General features: G+C 40.1%; 1 protein-coding gene across 6 annotated transcripts in view; it reads right to left on the bottom strand.

Annotated features, from left to right (window-relative positions):
- The window catches only part of ctnnd2b (catenin (cadherin-associated protein), delta 2b), a 234,192-nt gene that overhangs the window by 174,839 nt on the left and 37,882 nt on the right, over positions 1–21,471 (bottom strand). For all 6 annotated transcript variants that reach the window (XM_080861361.1, XM_080861367.1, XM_080861362.1 and 3 more), the window contains exon 2: positions 12,043–12,179. In XM_080861361.1, coding sequence (XP_080717487.1) covers positions 12,043–12,174 — 132 coding nt within the window. In that variant the 5' untranslated portion in view covers positions 12,175–12,179. The remainder of the gene's footprint in view (positions 1–12,042; positions 12,180–21,471) is intronic.

The raw sequence follows: 21,471 nt of genomic DNA on the forward strand, positions 1-21,471 counted from the left end.
CTGTCGCCAAAGTGCTTGCTCATAGGGGGTCATATGATTGTTGGGTTTTTCTCTGTATCTATGAAGCGCCTTGAGGCGACTTTTGTTGTGATTTGGCGCTATATAAATAAAATTGAATTGAATTGAATTCTGTCTCGCTAGCTTGCCCTGCGCTCTTCCTTCTGACGATGCTGTCTGTGTTGAGCGCTCAGTGAATCTGCGTTCGACTACTCCGCCTAGGCTGCACTGTCGACCCTAGGCAGAGTAGTCGAACGCAGATTCACTGAGCGCTCAACACAGACAGCATCGTCAGAAGGAAAGTTGATAAAATAAATTACAAATTTTGTATTGTTCGATACATATGCGTACCGAACCGAAAGCACTGTATCGAACGGTTCAATATCGATACGAATATCGTTGCACCCCTAATATATATGTATATATATGTATGCATGTGTATATGTGTGTATATATGTATAAAACCAACATGAAGAAGAAGCTTCTCGGATGAGAGGTGAAACATCTTCAAGTCCAGACGCTTTTCTTTCCAAGCTCCTTAGACTACGATGACCTGCATGACTGAGAACCTTCACAGACAAACCTAGAAAAATTTACTCCACGTGCATTTTTCTAGGTAGTAATTTTCAGAGTGCACTCTATGGCAGGAGAAACATTCTGCTTAACTGGAAAGATTATATGTTCAGTGGGGGGAGATAATTATTTGATCCCATGCTGTATTTGTAATTTTAGAAATGAGCAGTCTGTTTTTTTTAATGGTAGCTTCATTTTAATAGAGACAGAATCAACCAAACATTACATAAAAATTTATTTGCATATCATTGAGTGAAATAAGTATTTGACCGTGTATAAATCAGCCAGAATTCTGGCTCCTCAAAACTGTCTGGGATCCCATGTGGCACACAGATTACAATCAATTGCAGATATCCCTTATCTGAGAAAATGACAACTATATTTGCAACATTTAGGAAAAACAAAATGACTCAATAATTCAGTTCATCCAATGATGTACATATCAATGTAGAACTTTTACATAATGTGTTTTTTTTTTCTGGATTTTTGGTTGATATTATGTTTCCTTCCATTAAAATTAAACTACCATTAAAATTAGAGACTCTTCATTTCTTTCTAAGTGAGCAAAATTCAGCCGGGGATCAAATAACTATTCCCCCACTGTCTACAGTAGAGAACATTAAATCAAAATGATCATGCAATGTGGAGAGAAATGCTCTGTGCTCTTTAATGCATGAGCTAAATCCCAGCACATGTTACACTGCTGCATGTAATCAGCATCTACTGCTAGACTTATGCTCATCAAATATCAAGTGTGGTATCTTTTACTTTGCAGTTTCAACCATCTGGCCTTCCTTTTGCATAATACAGCACACCACAAGTCACGTCTAAAGTGCCGGACTGCGTGCGCGCACACACAAAACCCAAGCCTATCAATCCCTTGTCACAAACTTTCTCTTTCTGTGGCAGGTAGCGGTGAGAAAGTTGGCAAAGACATGAGCTGCCAAATGCAAAAGCCCCTTGGCCATTCCTGTCTACCCACAATGCACCGCTCTGCCTCTGTTCTCATCGTTTTCTACTTTAAGCCAGAGACAGCTAACAGCCACAGGCGAAAAGCGCGCATACGTGCAAAAATACTTTATATGCCTTCAAATGCCCACAAATTAACGGCTCACTAAATTCCTCTTGCAGACAGCGATTATGCAACTGTGAGCACACACAGCAAGCTCTATGAACTAAAGCAGGGTACATAGAGCTGGAGTAAGAGTGATGCTCTCAAGCTAAACTCTTTGTATGAAATGTGTAAGTAAACAGAATTACAGTGGGCTTATTTGTGTGTCTATGTTAGCTGCACATGTTTGCTCATCATGGTAAACAGCTTACTTACACTGCTATTAACTGTGTGTTAATTCCACAGCCAAAAAAAAAGAAAATCATTGAATTACTTTGTTAGTTTGTGAGGTTAACTTGAATTGGATGTCCTCATTGTTTCCTCCGTTTTCTTCCCTTTCAAGGAGCTCTGCTAATCCGTCTAATAGCACGTTACATGTGGTCTGTACCTTTAACAAGAACTGAACTGCTTCTTGACTCTTAAGTCAAGTGGATTAATACTTTTACTGTTAGGAATTTTAATCCACTGAGTTTGGGGCTGAGGTGGAGTGGGCAGGACCAGAGGAGAGGAAAACAATGCACAGGTTCACTGGGTCACAGAAATCTGAGCTCTGAGTCAAAACCAGAACTCTATTGTGTGGATGTACCTGTTCAACTGCTCGGTAACGCACACATGGCAGGAATTCAGTGCGTTTAGACATGTAGACACCCATATGGAAAAGAAATAGTAAAAACTTATATGTGATTACTCATGAAAGTGACCACTTTCATGAGTAAATCATATAAAGGCTTACATGATTTACTCATGAAAGTGGCCACTTTCTCATTACTTTCATACATTGTTTTAGTAAGTATCCAAAACATACAAGTTTCATTATATAATTTTTCAAGGGATCTTATATCTGTTTTCACTTTTATATGCTTTTCATACAAGTTTCACACAAGACAGATACAAACTTTATAAGATTTATATATATCTTTTCCATATGGGCATGGTCAAGATGACCTCATAAAGTTCAAACTGAGGACCAGAATGGGGAAGAGAGATGATTTTGGAGATTTTGTGCCATACAGGCTGATCTGAGAATTTCAGAAACTGCTGACAGTTTACAGAGAAATGTCTGAAAACCAGAAAATATCCAGCGGCTGTTCGCCTGGTGAAATCACCTTGTTGATGCCAGAGGTCGGAGGAGAATGTTCAGACTGCTTCGAGGTGAAAAAAATGCAACAATACCTCAAATGTCCACTTGTTACAACCAAAGTATGTGAAAAAGAAAGAAAAAAAATCTCCGAACTGGATTAAAGCTGGGTGTTTGTAATCTATTTAATAAGCTGTCTAGGTGCTGATGGAAAAATCTTGATTTCTAATTCTAAAGAATTCTTCTTATCAAAAATGAAGCAGCTGATGTTAAAACTGATGGTAGATCTTCCAATAGAATCACCAGAAAGCTCAACTTGGTCCACCATAGGCTGCAGGGGGCGATGTTTTGCAGGAAGTTTATTCAGTATGGATGCACATATACAAGGTAACTGCACTGCACAGCAGAAGCGAGACTGCTCCTATTTATACTATGATGCTGTGGCCTGGAGTCTTCCTTCAGCTGGAAATAGGACTAGATAGAAGACTTTCTCATGTGCCAACACTTTGCCCAGGGTGGTGGTGACGGTAGTGGTAGTGGGAGCACATACAAATTCCTGTCCTCCCTCCTCAGCCCTTAAATATTCTGCTTTCCCTTTTTCTCCGTGCCTCCTTACATAAGAAGTAAAATAAAATAAATATTTGATCCACTTTGAAACCGCTTCTTATGAATATCTAACTCTGCTGCGAACTTTGAAGAGAACTATATTTGGTAACTTAATGAGTTAGCCGGTGCTAAACAAATCTTAATTAATTCTTAATAAACAAATGAAAAGAGCAGCAGTGGGATGGGGAGGGGGAGGACAGGCCCATTATTATCACAAGGCTGCTATGCAAAAACACTGATAACAGAACCGGCAGAATTAACACACTGTAGGGCCGATTGTTTTCAAAAAGCTATTAATCCTCAGGGGTTTTTTTTCTCATGACATTATATCAATCAGAAGTGGAGTGAGAGTTTGAAACTGAGCATGTTAAAAGTGGATTTTGCCAAACGCAGAAGCAACATGATCAAGTAAAAGTACAACGGGGGTAATATTTCAATATTTGTCATAAGGACATGCTTGTGTGTGAAGAGAGGGAAATGGACCGGGTTTAATTAGCCATACGGAGAAAATAACGGTATACCTTTAATTACCTGCAGCTTAAACTGTTTTTAATTTGGATTCATACGAGTTGTAGGTCAGACCTGAGAAAATCTGTTTTCTGCTGCGCTGCCAATTAGAGAGAATAATTCCACTGAGCACCATGATACACATTAATTATCCAGTGACTGAGAAGCTGCAAAAACACCACAATTTGCCTAAAAGAAAGAAAATATCGAGTTGGATAACAGTTATAATGCCAAGGTGATGCATTTTCTTTTCATTTATTTTTGTATCCCCTAGAAACGAAGCAGAAATGTAGCCAGGTGAGGAAAATCTGGCTATATTTCTGCTTCTTTTCACTGCTTCTGTTTTTGTATCCTTGAACGCATTGTCATGTTTTCTTCTCTGAATAGGCGGGAAGTGCAACAACATGTGAACTCTGCTGCAGCGATGTAGCGGCTTGTAAAAACACAGCAGGAGGTCATGTTGCCACCGTAATGGAAACGAAGGTTATAGCTGTAATGTACTCCAGTTCAGGACTAAACAGAGCAAAAGCATGCAGTCGTGGTCTCTAACAAGATAAGCTGTTAGCTTCATTGTGTTTTCATACGTGAATGTAATTGTGTGTCAGCTCAGTGAGACTGCCATCTTGGATTTGTCAAGGCAAATGCATTAGAGATCTCGCTCACCTAATGCGAATGAGCACAGGGCGATAAAAATTTGGCATTCTCACAACACCCTGATTCAGTGGGTATTTACTATGATGACATGCGGCCAGCTGCAAAGCATCTGATTTGCATGTGCCGCTGATGTGATGTGGGCTGTCCCTGAGGACTGCTAAAGGAATGAAAACATAGCACATTTACATTAACCATCATAGTACATTTCTTTTTATCCAAAGCACAATCGTTTGTGTATAACAATCTCATATTTTGAATCCTTTCTTTTTTGCATGACTTTAAACGTTATTATTTTGCTCATAAGAAAGACAAGAAACATGTAAACTGGACACTTTTGTCAATATCTATTTTTACAGCTATCAGCTATAAAACACAGTAACATATTGCAATTACAAGTTTTCTGAAATTGTGTGTTTAAAATGTGAAAATTAAGTATAATCTCATTCAAATTTTAAAAAATATTGTGTAATATAATGGCGGTTAGCACTGTTGCCACTTGGATATGATGGAACTGACGTAACAAGTCAGATTGTGAAATTTTTTCCCTCCTGGATATTCCTTGATCCACTCCGAGAGGTTTTACTGCAAAGAGGAAGTGTTTAAGAATCACAGCCACAAACTAGCACAGTACATAAGCTACAGCGCAGCATCGCCGAGTGCCGAGTATCATAGTGTGTAAAAAGTCACTCTGCTGACTCAGTAACCTCCTCTGGCATTAACAGCACAAAAACTGTGTACCATACAGTATATATGAACACTGACTTGTTCTGGATTTGGTCCCAGGATTTGTCTTTTTTGTTTTAGGATTTGTTGTGAATATATTTGAATTTGGGGGCCTGTCTGGGTTCAATTTACTCCAGTGATTGAAGTTTTGGATTTAATAATCTCATAGTGACTTTTGTTCCTTTTGAGTCTTTGCTTTCTGTCTTTACTACATTGGAGGGTTTTTCCTTTGAGTTTCTGTTTTGGGATCCTGTGTTTTTGGGTTATGTCGATTTTATTTTTGTCACAATGTGTTGTTTGGGGACAATTTTTCTGCAAAAACAAAACTTTTGATTTGGATCCGAAAATGCCTGAATTTTGTATAGTTTTTTCACAACTTTCTGGGGAATTAAGGCCTTTACGCTTGACGTTGTTTGATTTTGTTGACATATTAGAATCCCGATATACTGTAAGTCATGACACCTGTGATGGCCAAACCCATGGCCACACTCTAAAAGTTGGTAACTCTTATGTATGTATGAATGAAACTATATGTATTTTCAGAGCCAAGTAGTTACAGTATGAGGGATCCTGAGGAAGTTCTAGACCAGCATATTGAATAAGTCTTGTGTCTTTAAAGAGAGCATAGTGTAAATCAATCCAATCAATCAATCAATCCCTTGTTAAAAAATGCTATCAGTAGAAAAAATATTACGCTTCCCATAGTAGAGTGCTAAGTTTATAAGCTAGCACTGCTACACACTGCACACTGGCACAAAACCTTGTGTGGCCTTCTTGCTGTTGTAGATCCATGACTGCTGAATGCACATTCACAACTTGATATTTCAGAACCGACTGGATTGTCAGATGCTACCAAGCTGTAAGCAAAAGACAGCTAATCAGTACCCTGAGCTACTTTCACTTGATCTGTCATTCAATAAGACAATATGTCAGCTTTCTCAAATAGGCCATGTCTCACAGTAGAATCAAACTCTTTCAGACTTCACACTGTGCTTTCCCCAGTAGCAGATGTGGTGACAGCAAAGAGATGATGAACGATACAAGGACAAAAGCTGACAGATGTGATAAATACAACGTCGAATGGCTAATCAATCTCACGCGGGGAGAAGGAAACGAAGGAAAAACAGCAGCAGGGATCTCCTGGTGTGAGTCAGCAGAGGCAAAAGAGTTTGATTGGCAGTGTGTAAACGCATGTGTTTGTGGGCTGTTGGGGTTTTTTTTGCAGACTGCATGTCCGTGTGTGAGAGTGTGGGTGAAGCTTTTTCTCATGCCTGACCCTGTCTTTATGAACCAAACAGGAAGTTTGGGCACCCACACTGTTTCATAAAATACGTGGGTTTTTTAGTGCCTGGTAACAAACACTGGCATCGGCCCAAACGTAGTGAAAAATGGCACAATGCAAAAACAAGTTTGAAAGGAAGTGACAAATGACTGGCTTAAGGAATAACGAACCTTCACCGTGGTGCAGTCGGATGAAGAGGAGTGAGTGAGCAACTATTTGTTTGTCTTCACTTTCTTCGGACAGCTGACACGTCCTTCTCTTCTGCCTTTTTCTTTCACACCTTCTCATCAGAAGGCCATTACCATGCCCTAGATGATGTGGAAGTTTGTGTGTAGGTGTGTGTACACGACCTACGTGTGTGTGACCGTCCAAGTCTACGTGACCTACTTAGATCAGGAATGGATCTCGGGACGTTGTAGTAACTCACAGAAATCACTGAGTGAAAAACATGAACAATCCATTATCTTAGCCTGCTTTCAGCATTTTTAACATCTATCTTTGGCTTCTTCACATTTCCTCTGTTCAGCTCCATGCAGAGTAAACATCCCCACTTTGGATGTTTACAGTTGAGTTGATATACACTTGTCATAGGCATGAATGTTATGGTAATTTGGGGGCTTTTAATGATTTCTTTGAAGACTTTTTTTAAGGATTTTTTTCTAATCCACACAGTGAAAATTATACATACAGCTTCAATATACTGTACACCAGTGGTCGCCAACCTTTTTTGCACCTCGGACCAGTTTATGTCCGACAATATTTTCACGGACCTTTAAGGTGTCATGGAGACCGGCCCACCAGGTATTATAGGAAAAGCCATAAAGCCTTTAAATGAAAACAAACGCTGTTGTGACAGTGATGTACACTATCTTGTTGGTATTTATCTATGATTTCTATACATTTTACATCTGATGACCACTTTGGTTGTAAGATTCAGATAATTATTTATTAAAAGCTAGACATTTTAAATGAGAATAAGAAAGAAAAGTATTTCTTTGCCCCCCTTTCCCTGTTAATGCCCTACCTGGCCCCCTGGCATAACTTTACTAGACCCGCCCCTGCACAGTTACCAGCTGTCAGCTAAGTAAAAAAAGGATCCTGGTGTTATTTGTCTCTCAGAAACAGTTCATAACTTCCCTTCAACTCATTCACGTCACCTAAAAGGTAAACCTGTTTCTCCATCACCTGTTCAGCTCTGATGATTCAGTAAGGACATCTCCTGGTTTCATCTTCATGTTTCCCTTTCACCACATATCCAAACCGACATCATGACCAGCAGCTTTACAGCTGTGGCTCCAACAAACATCAGCTGATACTAGAAATTAATATTAAGCTTGTAGCTTCCCATTGCCAGTGTGTGAATATGTGTGTGAATGGGTGAATGACTGAATGTAGTGTAAAGCGCTTTGGGGTCCTTAGGGACTAAGTAAAGCGCTATAGAAATGCAGGCCATTTACCATTTACCATTTAAATGAATTCTAACAACAGCTTACTAAGCTTAAATGTGCTGCTGTTTTTTAGCACAACATCAGCTGGTTTCGTCTTTCTGGCGCAAAGTGAACGATAAACAAAAGAGAAAAGCCGATCAGCCGATCATTGATCAGTTTCATGATTGACAAGAGAGGGAGGGGGAGGGAATGAGAGAAGAAGAGGCAGCTGACAGCGTAAAGACACAGAATAGCTTCAGCTTTGTGTCTTTTTTTTCATTCTAGCTGAAGTATGGGACAAATTGCATTCCTTTTCATCTCAATACTAGAGATGGACCGATCCAATATTACGTATCGGTATCGGTCCGATACTGACCTAAATGACTGGATCGGATATCGGAGAAAAATAAAAAATGTAATCCGATCCATTAAATATCACGAAAGCACCTCACAAAACTTGCAACACGCCGTAACTCACCTCAGAACGTTAGCATGTCGGAGCAGTATGCATCACGTGATAGAGCGGCTGTGACTTGCGGGACCTGTGGTCTGGATAGCATTTGGAGCTTCGCTAGCAACCTGGCATTTCATCTCCGACAAAGTTATCCCCGAGAGAAGTAAAGCAAGTGTGTAAGTCCATCTCTGAATGTTTGTAAAGCATTCCTGCGTTAAGCTTAACGAGCGACTGCCTCTCGCTCTCCGGCTGCTACTTCAATCGTGAAACTGCTTAAATGTTCAGCTGATCGGCTTTTCTGTCGCGAGTCCGTCTTTGTTTTTGGCCCACTTTGCACCAGAAAGAGGAAACCAGCGGCTGAACAACAGCAGCACGTTTAAGCTTGATAAGCTGTTGTTAGAATTTATTTAATATTACTTTCTACACCAGGATCTTTTTCTACGTAGCTGACGCTGGTAACTGTGCAGGGGCGGATCTACCAAAGTTTAGCCAGGGGGGCCGATAGGGCATTAACTGGGAAAAGGGGGCACAAAGACATACTTTTCTTTCTTATTCTCATTTAAAACGTCTAGCTTTTAATAAATAATTATCTGACAGCCAAAGTTTTAATTTGATGTAAAATGAATAGAAGTCAATTACTGTATATAGTGACTATTAAGTCTAATATATATACCCTAGTAAGCTATAGTACTTTTTCCTTTGGGAAGGTACCATCTGTGCAGTCTGCAATTTTGTTGAAGAAAGATGTTGAATCTATTTAATATTTCTTGAAAAATAATTGATTTCTGTGCATTTTTTTTCACACTGCATCAAATTAAGGTTGATTACGTCGATTAAGCATCATGAGGTGGAGCGTGAGGGGTGGTTCCCTATTTTTTATTTATTTATTTTTGTTGTTGCTGGGAGTTGGAACCCTATTAGTTAGGTTGCTTAATATTTACGCTAAGTACTCTTTAAAATACCAGAATAGGGAGGATGGTGTAGGTTTAAGTTTATTAGATTGATCAGTATTGCTGAACTATGAAATATTTTTTTTGTATACAGGTATAACAGAATAGCTTTAGTGTAGTTGTTGTTTTAAACTTGAGTATGAACTTGCAGACTTGCAAAATGCAGCAAGATATTTTAAAAAACAGTTTTGTTGATTAAAAAACACTATATCGGATTCATATCGGTATCGGCAGATATCCAAATTTATGATATCGGTATCGGTATCGGACATAAAAAAGTGGTATCGTGCCATCTCTACTCAATACCATTTTCTTCTGTTTGTCTGTGATAAGATTGCTTTCAGAGCTATTGCCCAAGCAAGGGGGCGGGGTCTCCATCCAACCTCCTCGGCCGTAATTGGTCAAGCCCAGAGTTGATCATGACACATTAGCCAATCCCCACGTTTCATTGTTTATACCATTACAAAAAAACAAACAAAAAAACATCCGCCCATAAAATTGAAAACTCACCATCAGCCCACCGGGCAAATGGCCAATCCAGCTATGCCGGTGCCGAACAACTCACGGACCGGTACGTGGCCCAGAGGTTGGTTGCTGCTGCTGTACAAAGAATATATACATACAACCCAAATAATATTTGGTTAAATGTACCCTAAAACATTGCACCGTGACTAGACCCTTTGGCAGTCATCTAATTACATAACATAATTTTGACTGGATAGTTGACGACCCTTCTTCAGAATTGGTACAGTCTATTTGAATTGGTTGGTTTCCTTGTACAGACCCACATTTTAAGCAGAATCCACAAACTTTCAGTAGAGTTGAGTTTGGGGCTTTGGGAAGACCAAGCTTAATGTTAGCCTGCTTTCTTTTTATCTTTTAAGCATCGATTTGTGTAAACTTGTGTGAACTTCAGAATCTTCAGTTCTTCTTCTTAGATCATCACTGAGTCCCCTGAACTTTTCCATTGTTCTGGCTATTTGTTAATCGGCAAAGAAAAATTAACAGTTGTAGTTAATCATGATCACTAACGAGAAGTTAATAGGTCTTGGCCTTGTCAAGTTAAAAGACATTGAAGAACAGCACCACTTATTAAAATATTTAAATGAGTGTATGTCTATATTTGAGGCTGTATGCATAATTTTGACCCTGCATGGATTAGAAATATCCCAACATGAATTCAAACGTGTAAATGGGCTGAGTCATATAGTGCTTTTCTACTTAGCACTCTACTGCTTTATACATCTTGTTGTATGAACTTGCCATCAAGAGCATTATAACTAATAGAAAGGGTTTTTTTCCTTCAACTCTTCTGTTTCTTGTCTCATTCTTTAGGATCCCAACACTCCTGTGTTGATGCATATGCTGTATGTAACATAATGTACTATAAGCTGCAATAATGAGCATCGAATCTGAAATGCACCAAGTGTTTGTTTTGACAGTTCAAAGCAGATTAGATCTGAAGAATTAACTTTTTTTAGTGTAGTATTTACCCAGCTTTTGTTGCACGATTCCAAATAAATCCAGTGCTATTGGCCTTTTCAACAGTTGGGGAAACAATAAATCCAAACAAAGCCTCTATGTGTAGAACTTTGTGGCACCGTGCTTCCCTCAAGACATTTCATTTCTTACCTTAGTCAAAATTATGATATAGATATTCACGGGTCTGACCAGTTCTTTGAAACCTGCTTATTAAGGTATTATCACATTTATCTTTGGTTATGGGTTGGTTGATTACATACAGTGGCCCTGAAAGGTCAAATGCACTGCAAGTTTAAAAAAAGGGCAGTAAATAGAAAAAGACTGCAAAATCTCACAAAAAACCCCCAACAAAAGCAAAACAAAACTCACAAACCACAAAGGAAGTGTTTTTGGAGAGACAATAACGCAGTAGCTACCAGTAAATGGCTAATAACATCTGTCACTTCTGCATCTGTTCTATCATGTCTCCCTAAAAAAAACTTGTTTTGTGAATATCTTGGTCCACTTTCATTGTATCTCTGTATCATTGTATATAACTCTGGTTATATTTTTTCTATTTCCATGTGTTTTATTCAAATTCATTGTCTTTTGCAGTATTTTTTTTCTTTACCACAAGCTCATGTATTAAAAGCCTGATAATTATAACACAACATTACATGACTTACTGTTATATATACAACTAAATCAGTACAATTTAAAATTAGCATACCTGAGTTAAGTGTATTCAAAAAAGGGATTGTAAATAAAAAATCATTAAAGTCTTTAGCCTTCATTAATGCATAACCAACACAAAACACAGTCCAGCTGTGTTGCCCAATCTTGACTGTACTGTAAAAAAATCTGCTGGATGCTTAGTCACACATAGAATTTCCAACAAAGCTGCTCAGACTTTGACAAAATGTGGGCGAATGATGCGTCCTACTGCATTAGGGTATTTTCAAAAATAATACTGAGCATCTGTAGCCCAAGGCTCTCTCCTAACAGATCAAAATGTGGTGACATATTTGTGACACATTAGCTCAGATGGGCATTCCATCATTTGTGTTTACTGTTTACCGTCAGCTTGTTTCGCCCCGAAAGGATGGGGAATTATCCTCACTACATTCTGGTGATCATATTTCATTAATTGTGACAGCCCTCCATTTACGTCGCACGCACACTCGCAAGAACGCTCACACGCACATTCACACACACGGACCTGTTCCTTGACTGAGGCGAGGATGGCGGAGGTGGTTTCAGACTCGGAGCCGTCTCCGTTGGAGGCATTGAGGACGGGGCTCAACATGGTAGCAGCGCTGGCAGTGTCAGACGCCACCTCAGGCACTGGCATACCTCCTGGAAAACAAGGGAACATGCAAGTCTTTTACTATTAGACACTGACATCCCAACATTTAGAGTGGGACATAATTTTTACACTCGTCATGCACACATGAGTGGAGGTTGGATGTGGAGCTGTGTAACAAATCCATTTGGAAAAAAATCTATTTGGTCACTGACAAAACCTGCTAAAAGACTACTGCTCCGCTCTTTATTTGCATTTTCTTTCTGACTTTTTCAGATTCAGGTCATAGGTAGCTAGAGCTTATTGTAGCATGCATTTAAAAAAGGGCAGTGACGCATCAAGGACAGGTGCACGGGAGCAAAACAAATGTAGGCCAGCGAGAAGAGGGAGCATACTCTACAGAGATAATGCAGAATCACATTTTGTAGACACACATTTTTAAAAATTGTGTGTTTACAACGCATTGTGTTCAGCGTCCTGCTTGGTTGTAGACAATTATCAATCTGGTGCTGTGTCTCCTGTACAGCACAGAATGCGTTCAGCTTGTCAAATTTACATAAATCTTCGCTAGCAGAAGACAGCAAACACAACAGTGTCAATGTCAAAGGATTATAAGGCGCATTAAGCAAAACAAAACAGTCAGGTAAGTCAAACTTTATTCAACTCAGTCTTCTTGCTTCCTCTACTTCTGCACCATTGATTCTCTCGCAGCTGTTCTATTTCCATGTTCTGGACCTGAAAACAGGTTTTGATCTTTGGTTTCATTCTATAATACTGGACTTATTTTTCTAAGGTTTGAACTTTGAGAGTGTTTAAACAAGAGAGAAAAGTGTAAAAATGTTCATGCCTGTCTGAGAAAAGTGTATAAAGTGTGGAGTGATGGGTTTTACAGCCTTAAAACATCTATAATAATAAAAAATAAAGTTGGCTACTTCGCAGATTTCACCTATCGCGGGTTATTTTTAGAACGTAACACCCGCAATAAACGAGGGACCACTGTAGTCAAATTTACTTACGGTATAATTATTTCTTTGTTTCCTTTAAAAATCTGATTTGTTACCTTTTTATTATAGCATACCTACCATTTATATTGTATATATTTACACTGTAATTTCAAAGAAAATGCATAAAACTTCCACTTATTTAGAGGGGAGTTTTATCCTTAGTCACAGGTCGTGCTATAATGTGTTGCTAAGAGTGCTACAATATTTTGTTCCTCACAAAATAAAAAGAAGATATAGATTTAGTAACAATGAAGCAGATCGAACATAACACGTCTACTGTAGAGCTAATCTGCACAGGTAACGGTTCATAATATGCATCCATCCATGTTCTGCCTCTTATCTGGGTCGCAGGTTCAACAGTCTAAGCAGAGGTGAGACTTCCTAACCAGCTCCTCCAGCTTTTCTTGGGGTTACACTGAGGTTTTCCCATGTCTTCGGTCTTCCCCAGGGCCAGAACACCTCACCTAAGAGGTGTCAGATGCCTGAGTCACCTCACCTACTGCTTTTGATGTGGATGTGCACCATTCTGAGCCTCTGCTGTATGAACAAGAGAGCCCAGCTACCTTTCAGAGCAAGCTCATTTCCAGTGCATGTATCCACATATTGTTTCCGATGCTACACACAGCTCATGGTCCTTGCTGAGAGCAGGAATGTAGACTTAACAGTAAATTAGCAGCTTCACTTTCATCCTTTATTTTAACCATCCATCCATCCATTCGCTTCCGCTTATCCTTTTCAGGGTCGCGGGGGGCGCTGGAGCCTATCCCAGCTGTCATAGGGCGAGAGGCAGGGTACACCCTGGACAGGTCGCCAGTCTGTCGCAGGGCTAACACACAAGGACAGACAAGCATTCACACTCATTCGCACATTCACACCTAGTGACAATTTGGATTATCCAATTAACCTATCCCCACAAGCTGTCTTTGGACGTTGGGAGGAAGCCCGGTGGCACGGTGGTTAGCACTGTTGCCACACAGCAAGAAGGTCCTGAGTTCAATTCCAACATCAGGCCGGGGTCTTTCTGTGTGGAGTTTGCATGTTCTCCCCGTGTTTGCGTGGGTTCCCTGCGGGTACTCCGGCTTCCTCCCACCGTCCAAAGACATGCAGCTTTGTGGGGATAGGTTTATTTTAACCATTTGTAGTTATTTTACTGTTAAGAAAAAAGCTGTAAAGTTGCGTCTGGTATTTAAAAAAGTTTGTAACTGCCTCTTAGATAAGGTCTGAACACATATTTGGGCGGCTATTTTGGTATCACAAGTCTAACTTCCAGAGTTCCAGCATCAGAGGGACTGGCACACACACACACACAAACACACTCAAATTCCATGCTTGATGCCATGTGTCATCCTGTATTTGACCAAGCGTAGGAGGACACGGGCTTCACATGTGCCATGTAATCCTGATGCAGCACAGAGCTGGTGTAACGGCTGCATCAGCCAGATTTATACACTGGGGAAAGGATTGGAATGAGGAATGCGCACACACAGACACACACACACACAGACGCACACACACACACACACACACACACACACACACACACACACACACGTGCACACACGTAAAACTGTGCTGCTGGCATGAGGCAGCACAAGCCTAATGCCGAGGTAAGAAAAGTGGAGCCTGTGAGCGGAGAGGAGGGGGGGTGAAGGGAAAAATGAATGAGAGTGAGGATGACAGCCCAGAGAAGACAGCAGAGAGATGGAGGCGAGGTGAGGAGAAAAGAGGAGGAGGTTGATGGAATATGAAGAAAAGACATGATAAGAGGAGAAAACTATTCTTGCATGCTGCTAGGCAACAATCTCTGGTCACTGAAGGCTGCTAATATGGCTGACCTGGCTTTACGTGTCTTCCATTTTGGAGTGTTTCTTTTGCTCTCCGTTTCCCAAATCACTGTTTGTAAACCAAAACCTTTCACTTCCACCCACTTTGCTGCTTACGCGTAATCTCTCTCGCTCCTTCTTTCCTCCTCGTGCCTCCCCACTATTGTGTTCTCCTCCCTCACTTCTCTTCACTTGACCTGTTTCAGTGCGTGCTCATCTTTTTCAGCACATTTCTGCTTTATTAGGCAGCACCCAGAGGAGGGTGACAGAAGGAGGATGACCCACAAGGTTGTGGGTTGAATTTGAACCTGCAATGCTACAATGCACCTGAGCTCTCTCAGCCTCACCTTCTCCGAGGATGCACTGTACCTCATAAACATGCTGCTTATCTGGCTCTGTGACACCGTTACATGCTTCACATTCTTCCTGTCAGCTCAATTTTCTGAAATCTGTACTCTCTGCGTCTGCCGGCACAACTGTAAAGCATGAGCTGTACTGTCCATTTAAAAGGAAACTCAACCCTGCCTATTCTGCTTCTCTTACCACTCTTTGCTCTTTCAGTAGTCATCATCACAGAGTGTCATCCCTCCACTTTTCATGATTTGTCTCATCCCCTCTGGAAATCTCGCTCCTGTGTTCTATGTTTTTGTTTCTGTAAGCAGAGTTGGGTCCTGGTTCATGGCAGCTGTCGCTGAGGCCTTCTCAGTCAGATGAATGTTTGCTTCCATCTTTAAGCTTTCAAGAAGAAACCTGTAACATTTGCTAGACAGCAGCCCCTGTGGCCACCATGTTACGCTGACCCTGGGAGGCCAAACGGACTGCAACTTAAGAAAACACCAGCAATAAGAAAAATGCTGCAAAAGCACCCAAAACACAACGGAAATAGGAAAAAAGAAAACAGAAATAGAAAAAACGAAAACTGAAATGTGAAAAAACAGATTTCCAAAGCACGGACCACTTGCAGGAACCAAAATATGCTAAGAATTGCGCTGGGAGACACTTAAAAGAAGTGGAGGATGTATCGGTTTTGCGAGGAAAGAAAAGATGAGAGGTAAGTGTGTTAGCCTAACTATTAGCCTAAAAATCCGTCATCAGTATTATATGAATCATGAGATTACAACACGCTTACCTAGCATATTTTGGTTCCTGCAAGTGGTCCGTCGGGTTATTGTCTCCCCAGAAACACTTCCCTTGTGCTTTGGAAATCTGTTCTTTCCTATTTCTCTTTTCATTTTTCCTATTTGTGTTTTGTTTTTTCCTATTTCCATTGTGTTTTGTGTGCTTTTGCAGCATTTTTCTTATTGCTGGTGTTTTCTTAAATTGATGTCCATTTGGCCTCTCAGGGCCACCGTACCATGTTGGTGAAAAATGAAGCCAATGAGGAAAGCTTGCAATGGCTGGTGCTGCTTAGAGAATAAAAGCAGGTGCATAGTGAGGACGTTATACTGTGAGATGGTGCAAAGTTTTTATGTATACAACAGTATACAACAAACAAAGAAAATAAAACATAAAAATGATTTTAAGTTAAATAAGACCAAGATTGTATAAGAGAGTAGTGCAAATTGCTTTAATAAATAATATGTGTACTATAAAAAAAGCAACTGCAAGAAAGCACAATACCGAAATATTTGTGTGAAATCTGGTGCCTGACAAGTGTTGTTCACCTGTCACAGAAGGAAGAGTTACTGTACACTTGAGATGGGTTGAGTATGATGGAGAGCACTTTGTTCAGTGACAAACCAATGAGTGACATCTGTTTCTTACAGTCTATGGTGGACATATTTTTTTGCCACACCGAGTACCACATTGTGCCTAAACACAGATTATTAACACAGCGAATTTCCTTGTGGGGACAATAAAGCCTGACCCTTGAGTTTAGAAAACTGTTTTGTAAAAATCTCCGCACTGAATAAAATGATATACAATTCTTAAAATATGACGGAGATGAAACTAGGCCAGCGAATAAAAAAGAAAAAAGGCAGAAAAGAAATTAGAACTCCTTTTGGAAGTATCGGAACACAAGAATAAGATCCTGCAGTTTCAGTGACTTGGTAGTTCAACAGAGAAGACAGATAATTCAAGTCACTTCAGTAGTTGTCTTTGATCCACCATCCACTGTATGCCACGCTGAGTCACGCATGCAGTGCATACTTGGGAAATAGGCCTTTTTTCACACCAGCAGCATGACTGGTACAAATGAACATTTTAACAGTGAGGCAATGTTCGCTTAACAGAGCCTTTTTAACTACTGGGAATTTCTAGATCTGAGCAATGACCTGCAGCTGTTCTTCATACCGCATTATGACTTTACCGCATATGCCTGTTTATGAGTTGTATCCCATTACTACCGCTGTTAAGCCCATTCATCCATTAGCCTACCTAATCTATTTGCTTAGTCTTGATTGCACAGCCATGATGTACTCATCATGTTTGCACATCTCTTACATCATCACCCCACATCTCTGCTTTTTATCGTTGCACATTTCTGTTTTCTCCATAGGGAATACTTCTGAAATGATTTATGCAGGGCTTACAAAATGAGTTGAAGTCTGGTTGGGTATTTTTTCTATTAAAAACTAAGAGTGTTTGAAAATAAATTTGGGAAATATGGTACTGTGGAAAAAACTCTTGAGCCACACCTCATTTCTTTTTATGTTGCTAGGAAAATGGGAAATAGGTCCAGTGATTTATTGAAATGTGCAAACATAAATCAAAATACAGAGTTTCTACAATTCTAAAAAGCTTGAGTCATTATTTGCTACAACTACCATTTATTCTTCATCACAAACTAAACTTTTGCAGGTAGCTTTTTTGTCATTTCAGGAACTTCAGGAATAGTTCTCAATGCTTCTTGAAGGACATTCAAAGCTCTTATTTGGAGGTTTTTTTCCTTTTGTAAGGTTCTTTGTAAAGATGACTCCTCACTGCTTCAATAAGTTAGAGATCCGGGCTTTGGGGACGCCAATCCGTGACTGATGGTGTTCCAGTGTTCGCTTTTTCAATCCAGGTATGCATTGGTACTGCATGGGGGATCAAAATCTGACAATAATTTTATGTGTTTATAATTCCATTAATTTTAACACCATCCTCTACACCAGTGGCTGAAATGTTGCCCCAAACTATGACGGACCCTGTTTGCAGGCATATGAAGCAAAACCACCATCTTAAGTGTGTCAGAATTCCTCCATAGATTCAGGACCTGTATGACAGACAAGCTGTTTAAAAAGCCCCAGAAGTCCTACAGACTTTGGTGATTCCAGATTTTTTATGTACTACCACTAATTTATGCAATGAAGCACTTACCGTATGGACTGAAACTATATTACCAGAAACTAGGATGGTGACAAACATTGTGCGTTCTAGATGTCATAATTTCAGACTTCAGCCTCAGTTCTAAAGACATGACCAACACCCTAGCAACCTAGGTTCAATAGGGAAAGATGCGTATTTCTCAACCAGCTGGAGAATCGTTGCTGGCTTTTGCTGGGTAACATTAGTAGGAATGAACGTTCTACATCAAAGCCTCCTAGTTGTTTTCCTTGTTTGCAAATTGCTGGGGTTGCCTGTAGTTTGCATAGAAGATGAAGATTTGTCTGCAAACACACACCAACCACTGAGTGGGAGTAAAACTCGAAAAAGTGCATCACAAACCAAAATGTTGTGCCTTACCAACCAACCACTTCACTTCCGTGCATTTCACATTCACATTTTCACTACTGCTTAAGCCAGTAGTTGGCAAGTGGTTGAAGACCAGTTAGCATCTTCCAGAGAAACTATGTGCTACTGCAGCAATCTACTGGCAACCAAAGCAATCCAATGGAGGGTTTTTTTTGTGCAGTACCATATACTTCTTTGCGACCAAGCATGCCAGTGACACCAATGCACATTTTTCTCTGGCGATCAGCCAACTGGTCCCTAGGTCTGTGTGAGTAGAGCTTAGCATTGTCAGTGGGGCTACCTCAGCATGGTGGTGTTAGCATTAATCCCTCCCCCCAAAAATCACCATGCATACTAATACATTGCTGCACCAACACTAGAAATTCCTACATTGATGGTGAAGGATGTCCTGATCCTGCACTGTGTTCAGTCTCTCCTTACTTTGGCTTGATTAAGCATTAAAAATTTAACCTGACAGTACATCCAAGCTTGATCAGAGAATTGAAACCGAAAGTGGAGAAGGCCCAATTTGCCTATAGAATAAAACGCAAAGGAAGATCTGTTTTTTAATTTTGCAGACAGGGCAGGCAGCCAAATATAGGTCAACTTGACAGACCGTGTCCAAGCCCTCATCACACAACTGACCAGTACAAAGCAGCTTTCCCCAATAACAGCCATCAGAACTAGGTTACAGAGGCCAACAGCCCAGCTAGAGACAAGACTTTGAATATGGATTAGGCCTAAAGGCTTTATTTCACTGAAGTATAATCTTGGATTTTTAGGTCTATATTTCAGCGGTGTAATGCAGGGGTATTTAGGCCTGCATTTCACAGCGTAATCTCTGATATTGCTGTAACATTGTAAATGCAGCTCACCACGCTATGATTGACATGTCTGACATGGGGAATATTGGGCTTAATCTTTTGACCCATTAAGCTCATCAGTCGGGTCTGAGACAGGCATGTTTTGGTGAAGACAGAATTCATCAGAGGTGCAGCAAATCAGCTAAACCTCTGTATGGCAAGGTTCTTTGTGGGTGTTGCATATTGCACTCACGACTCTATTTCCTGTTGTGTACATATGTGTGTGCATAGTGCACTAAAGCGTGTGTGCATATGTGGGTATTTGTACTTTCTATCTGAGATATGAGTGTTTGATGGGCAGTCCCCCGTTGCCTCATTAAAACTTGCAGCAGTGTTTTGTTTTGTCTTCACCAGTCATCTGTCCCTTTGTCTAGACCCTGCACCCACGACTCTGCTTCCAAATTAACAACATTTACCAATGCAATTAGTACTGTCTGTGTATCACTTTGTATTTATTTAAACCCAGTGTCAACCGTGAATGTATGGCTTTAACTTTTCTGTGTTACCTCTGAGAGTTTTGTGATATTTGATTTACTCTTTTGTTGTCTAATGGACATGTCAAAAGAAATGAAACAGTAATGATAGTAGTACAAGACACATTAAAAACCCCAACCAACACCTATCTAATTAAAATCCTGTCTTGGACATTTGAGCAGTCCCTTTTAGCTTTATAGAGCATTTTGCCATCTTTTAAAACATTGATTTCACAGTCCTCAGTTTGATGGGTTTGCTCTTATTTTCCTACCTCAGTAGAGACATATATATACATATTTACACTCAGTTGGTGGAGAACAGAATTAATATGTGAGTTAATGTTGGATTTAACAGTACATGAGCATACCGGCTTTATAGTATAGAGATCCTCCCACTGTACTATATGAACAACAACATGTCTTTTGTCCTGTTTTCCCTCTCTCACCCCAACCAGTCGCAGCAGATGGCCCCGCCCCTCCCTGAGCCTGGTTCTCCCAGAGGTTTCTTCCTGTTAAAAGGGAGTTTTTTCTTCCCACATTTCCTTTGCCAAAGCGCATGCTCATAGGGGGTCATATGAATGTTGGGTTATTCTCTGTATGTATTACTGAAGGGTCTACCTTACAATACAAAGCACCTTGAGGCAGCTGTTGTTGTGATTTGGCGCTGTACAAATAAAACTGAATTAAATTGAATTACTATATGTGAGTATGTGAGTTTACATCAAGGTGTCATCATTTATAAAAGGCCTTATCCCAGACATTATTTTGTACTTCTGACTGCTGACTTCTGAAGACAACGCAAGCAATATTATTAATATTTTTTAATGAAAATGGATAATGGATTTTTTGCTGAAAAGGTTTGCATCTATATTAAGACCAACATTGCACACAACTTTCTCACACAAGGCTGTCCCTTGAACAGCTTGATAAACATAGCAGTGTTACATAAACTCATAAACTGCATAGATTGCAGTGATTTGCAAACCTATATACCAATTTTTGCTCATAACCAAGCATAGATATCATGTCATTTCTTTCAACTGAGACATTTTACTATTTAGGTGATACATATCAGCTTTTCCAACACATCTGTCACAGCCAGCCTCCACATGTCCTCCTTCATGACATTCATGAACCTCCTCTGAAGTCTTTTTCTTTTCCTCCTGGCTGGCAGCTCCATCTTCAACATCCTTTGTTCAGTATATCCTCTATGGCTCCTGTGTACATGTCTCAACCATCTCAGCTACCAACTTTGCTACCTCCAGCTCAGATTCCTGTCTTTTTTTCACTGCAGCTGTCTCAAACCATACGAGCTTGTAAACCTTCCCCTTCATTCTTGCTGCTATCCTTCTGTCATAAATCACCCCTCACACTCATCTCCACCCACTCCAACCTGGCTGTCTTACGTACCGTCCGTTGCTTTGAATGATTGACCTCAGGTATTTTGAAATTTTCTACCTTCACAATGTCTACTCTTTGCATTTTAACTTTTCCACCCATTCCTCCCCTTCCTCTCATTTACACA

The sequence above is a fragment of the Rhamphochromis sp. 'chilingali' genome, assembly GCF_963969265.1.
Source record: "Rhamphochromis sp. 'chilingali' genome assembly, chromosome: 16".
In the NCBI taxonomy this organism is placed as follows: Eukaryota; Metazoa; Chordata; class Actinopteri; order Cichliformes; family Cichlidae; genus Rhamphochromis; species Rhamphochromis sp. 'chilingali'.